Source organism: Cynara cardunculus, assembly GCF_001531365.2.
Source record: "Cynara cardunculus var. scolymus isolate 2C chromosome LG 8, CcrdV1, whole genome shotgun sequence".
Taxonomy (NCBI): Eukaryota; Viridiplantae; Streptophyta; class Magnoliopsida; order Asterales; family Asteraceae; genus Cynara; species Cynara cardunculus.
In genome coordinates, this window is record NC_037535.1 from 20153156 (window position 1) to 20158915 (window position 5760).

The following is a 5760-nucleotide window of genomic DNA, read 5'->3' on the forward strand; positions in this document are numbered from 1 at the left end:
GCGATAATGGCGTAAATAGTAGTAGTGGTGGTGGTGGTGGTAGTAATAGTTGTGGTGGTGAGGACGATGGGGTGGGGGTGGGGGTGAAGGCGACAGTGGTAACGCAGTGATGGTGGTATTTGAGGTAGCGGCGAGGACATTAGCGGTGGCAGTGGCCGTAGTGATGGTGGATGGGGTGGTGATGATTCTTGTGGTCGTGGGGTGAAGGCGACAACAGTAACAACCATGATGGTGATGTTGAAGGCGCTGAGGGTGACGACAACGATGGTGCATTCATCATTATGGGATGGAATGAAATTAAGTAAATATAAGAGTATAAAAGGAAAACCCCAGACCAAATTTTTTAACATTAAACAAACTTTCATGTCAGTTAAATGAATACTTAAACAGGTGTGATTTTACATTTTTTCAGATAAAAAAAAAAGAAAATTAATTTAATATATAGAAAAGGCCCATTTTGGGCCACCCTTTTAAAAGAATCTATAAATGTTGTGGGAAAAAAGCAATATAAATTAACTCACAAAAAACAAATGTAGAATAAAAATCACTTTGTATATATTTCATCAACAATTGTTGTGTCTTCTTCATCAACCACCCTCCTACCACCTCCTAATATCTTCAACACCAAGCCTTCAATTTCCCCTCAAAGCATGCACAAACAAGAACCATTTTTCTTGGAAAAGGGTTCAGAAGCCAATCAAGAGTTCGATGACGATGGACGACCAAGAAGAACAGGTACGTACGTATCTCGTCATCTGTAAGATAATTTGCGCTTACCAACAAGAATCTTACTGGAAAAAGGCTTATGTGATTAGCGTTGGTATATATATGGTCCCTGATCGAATTTGTTGGATTTAGTGAGAAATGAAAGTAAATATGGTTTTGAATGATGAAATAGGGACATGGATGAGTGCAAGTGCGCATATAATAACGGCAGTTGTGGGATCGGGAGTGTTGTCGTTGACTTGGTGTTTGGGTCAGTTGGGTTGGATCCTTGGAACGCTTCTTCTGCTGGTATTTGCAGTTATTTCTTGGTTCACGTGCATTTTGCTCACAAACTGCTATCGATCTCCTGATGCCACTCGAAACTACAACTACATGCAAGCTGTCAAAGCTAATCTTGGTAATTCCCTTTTTTATTTTTTTCACAATTAATTTTTATTTATTATGATTAACATATTTTCAACAATATTTATACTAAAACACATATTTTAAAGATTGTAGGTTTTTTTTTATTTAATTTGCTCCATCAAATGCATGTTAAAATAAAAATAAATAAAGAGAGGCAGGTAAAAATATAAATTTATAAGAATAATTTTAAAAATAAGGCTGGTTAGAGCATCCATAATGGAGCTGTATGTTGAGGTTCTTATAAAACCTTCACTATGGGATAGAGGTTCTTATTCAATCATAAGTTCTTAAAAGAACCTGGGTGTTCGAACAAGAATCCGGATTCTTGTATGCATTCCTTTTTGTTTATGATTCTATTTATTATTTCCTTAACTGTTTGTTTTTTTTTTAATAAATCTATAAAAAATATATGTTAAAATTGATAAAAGAAATTAATTAATTAACTATTATAAAATATTTTTTCTTATAAATTTTTATACAAGTTTTTATATTAATAAGTTTAATTTTTAATTATCTCCTTACATTATTTTATTATTTTGTTGAAAAGGTAAAAATTCGACGCACATATTTCAAACTTCTACTATGAATTCCATAAATATTTTTACTGAAATTCTAAGATGCATTCAAATGATGTTCATCGTGAACTTCGATCCGACTTGCTTGAACATATTTGGTCGAATCGAGATTAGAAGTAATTTATATTACTATGTATTATTTAGTATTACTTTTTATAAAGATTAATAATTGCGTAATTTTACACTTTTTTAATTATAGTATAAGATTATGTTTATATTTTAATTGTTTTATTTATAAATTAATAACTAATAATTATAAAATGACTTTTCCATATGTAATGTTGCCTTTTTTTTAATTGTAATATAAAACTAATAATATTATAAGTTAACAAATAAAATTAATATAGAACAGTAAGAATTAAAAAAACTATATTTGATTTTTGTAAGAATTTTCGTTGTGAAGTTCTATTGAGGTTTTTATTCTATTGATGTGACAAAAATATGACAAGTAAAGTTCTTGAAGGTTCCACCAAGTAAGGGCCGTTTACCAAACACTTACCCGGTAAATGTTTACCGATAAAATTTAACATTATTATTTACTTATCGGGTAAGATTTTAGTCCACCAAAACATCATATGCAACAATTTACTCGGTAAGCGCTTACCGTGGTAAGAGTCGTCGCCCTCACTTACCGGGTAAGACTCTTGGTCTTTGTCTCGCTTTTACCGGGTAAGATTCTTGATCCTTATTATATTCATCATGTGAGGTAATGTTACTTGATAAGTACTTACCCGGGTAAGCTTTTGGTAAACGACCCCTAAATGTTCTTAACTAATATTTTTTTATTTGGAGTTTATTTTTTAAGGTTTTAGATTTATTTTTCAACATCAAGTTTAAATTGATCTATAAATTCATGATAAAATAACCTATAAATTAATGATAAAAACTTAAAACAATTTTTACAAGAAGTAACTTTATTTCACTTTTTCTTTTGAGATATTTCACTTTTAAAAAATGTTTTTTTTTAAAAAGTAATTTCTTTTTAAAATTTAGCTCCAATTATGGTACTGTGGAATGTGGATGACCATTAGGGTGCGTTTGGTGCGCAGACAGGACTGGACAGGACAGGACAGGACAGGACGGGACAGGACAGGACAGGACAGCTGTTCAACGTTTGGTAAGACAKGACAGGACAGGATAGAACTGGTTAAAATGACCAATTTACCCCCAGTGAGCTGTTTAGTGTTTTTTCACTACGAAATGCATTCTGGTAACACTGGTCCTACTACCACTATAGNATATATATATATATATATATATATATATATTAAACAGAATTGTATTTTATTTATTAAAAAAATGTAAAGCGGGATTTTTATAATAAATTCCATTGTGGAGTTGTATTGAGATTCTTATTTTATTGAGATAGCAATGATGTGACAGGGAAAAAAATGACAAATGAGGAATCTCAAATGTTCTATACGTTTTTTAAAACATAAAAAAATTCATGATCCTTCATCGGTTACTACTATTTTAGAAACTTTTTTCAAAAGTTTGTCGATAGAGATTCCAAAACGATAAAAACCACGTGTCTCAAAACGTTCCATTTATGTCTCACCACTTAAAACTCATCCGTTGGGGGTTAAAGTTTTTTACGGTTCAGATTTTTTAATCATATTTTCCTTTTAAATCTTATGAAATTTTATTTAATTTATTAAATATTCGAAATAAAAATAAATATTTTTTACAACAAAATACGTCGTAGAAAATTAAGTTTTTTAAAGCAATTCAAATGCAAAAAATATTAATCATTAAAAAGGTTTTGAACGATTTTTTGAATTGGAAAACAAAAACAGAATGTTATGGGACATGTTGAAAGTAGCCTTCAATGTGGGAAAGTTGTCTTACAAAGCATAAGATTACTCATTTTAACCACTTAAAGATTTAGCGATACAGTGGAAATCTCATATTCTTTGGATTTGAATTGAAGTGTTATCAAAGCCTTTGTAGCCATGTAGGTTCACCTGCGAGACTCTAAATCATTAATGATCGTCAAGGGATTAGTCAGTATATGCAGGTTACCTGGATACCCACAATTAAAAAAAAGTTAACCACAAGGGTGGTGCCTGACCAAAGGGTCTTTGATTTAGCGGTGGTCTTTGGCCTCCTAACAGGTCAAGGCTTCAAACCTCACCAAAGGTGAAGATGGTGTGAATTTATTTGTTGCATTTATCGCATATAAATATAATATACTTCAAAAAAGGATGGTGCCTGAGTGGTTTGGGCTTGCGTTTCAAATATCAAAAGTCATGGAGGTCTCATGTTCAAATCTAATGAAGAATAAGAATCATATTGTGGCCATGAAGGTTCACTCTTACCCAGTAAATTGTTGCATTCGATATGTTTTGATGTATTAAAATCTTACGCATCAAAATAAATTACAGTGTTGACTCCTATTAATTGATAAGCGCTTACCGGGTAAGCATTTGGGTAAACTTCATTTAATATATATATTGTTTGACAAATGCTCTTTACTTGTGTTGTGGTCGTTAGGAGGGCTTAAATACAAATTCTGTGGGATAGCTCAATATGAAACTCTCGTCGGAGTGAGCATCGGGTACACCATCACTTCATCGATTAGCATGGCGTAAGCATTACAAACTCCGTTACTTGTACTCACACACCTACATACGTATTTATGGCTTTGTTATGGCACGTTATAACATATGTATATGATCTTGTTTAATTTGATTGAAAAGGGCAATTAAAAGATCGAGCTGCTTCCATAGATACGGCCACGACATGGGGTGTCACACATCAAACAACTCTTATCTATTAACGTTTGCAGCTATAGAGATCATTTTGAGCCAAATCCCGAACTTCCACAAGCTCTCGTTCCTTTCCATTGTCGCGACCGTCATGTCTTTTGCTTATTCTACCATTGGAGTCGGTCTCTCCATCGCCAAAATTGCAGGTATGTAATTCAAAGGTCACGATGATTCCGAAATTGGAGGTATATAATTCATGGTAGATTGTGAAATGTGTGATTAAAATGTGTGGATGATGAAGGAGGTGGACATCCAAAAACAAGCCTTGGAATACCTGCTAAGGAAGATTTATCAAGTACGGACAAATTGTGGAACATCTTTTGTGCCATTGGAGACATTGCTTTTGCCTACTCTTTCTGTGCAATTCTCATTGAGATACAGGCATATATCTCCCCTCTCTCTCTCTCTCTCTCTCTCTATATATATATATATATATACATATAGATTTGGGATCATATGAGACCAAGGGTTTTTGGATTAGATCTACAATCTGAACATTCATAATCACAAAATTACCACGAGACTTCTCAATAATCATAAAATTGTCACCGTACAACTTGAGACCACTAAATCATTAGCTTAAAAAGTTAATCAATGAACATAAATTAGTCTTACGGGTCTCACAAAAAACACTTGGTCTCACGTGAACCCAACCCTATGTATGTATACATATAATACATGTATATATATATATATGTATAATATGTATGACTTGGGATCAAGTGAGACCAAGGGTTTTTCATGAGACCCGTAAAACCAATTCTCAACCCTTAGATTAGATATACAATCTGACAATCTAAACATTCATAAATGCCACGAGACTTCTCAATAATCACAAAATCGACACCGTGCAACTTTAGACCATTAGATTATTAGCTTATAAAGTTGATCAATGAACATAAATTGGTCTTACGGGTCTTACGAAAAACCCTTGGTCTCACGTGAACCCAACCCTAATATGTGTGTGTGTGTATATATATATATATATATATATAGATATATATATATATATATATATATATATATATATATAGACTTGTGATCATATGAGACCAAACCTTTTTCATGAGACCCGTAAGACCAATTCTCAATCCTTGGATTAGATCTACAATCGTCAGATTTGAACATTCACAAACGCCATGAGATTTCTCAATAATTACAAAATTGTCATCTTGCAATTTAGACCATTAGATCTTTAACTTATAAAGTTGATCAATGAACATAAATTGGTCTTACGGGTCTCACGAAAAACTCTTGGTCTCACATGAACTCAACCCTATATATAT

General features: G+C 32.6%; 1 protein-coding gene across 1 annotated transcript in view; it reads left to right on the top strand.

Moving 5' to 3' along the window:
* Positions 1-650: 650 nt before the first annotated feature.
* Positions 651-5760, top strand: part of LOC112516287 (amino acid permease 6-like) — a 6643-nt gene continuing 1533 nt past the window's right edge. The window contains exons 1-5 of the mRNA XM_025123305.1: positions 651-735; positions 899-1123; positions 4200-4293; positions 4406-4620; positions 4716-4855. Of these exons, the coding sequence (XP_024979073.1) occupies positions 651-735; positions 899-1123; positions 4200-4293; positions 4406-4620; positions 4716-4855 (759 nt within the window). The remainder of the gene's footprint in view (positions 736-898; positions 1124-4199; positions 4294-4405; positions 4621-4715; positions 4856-5760) is intronic.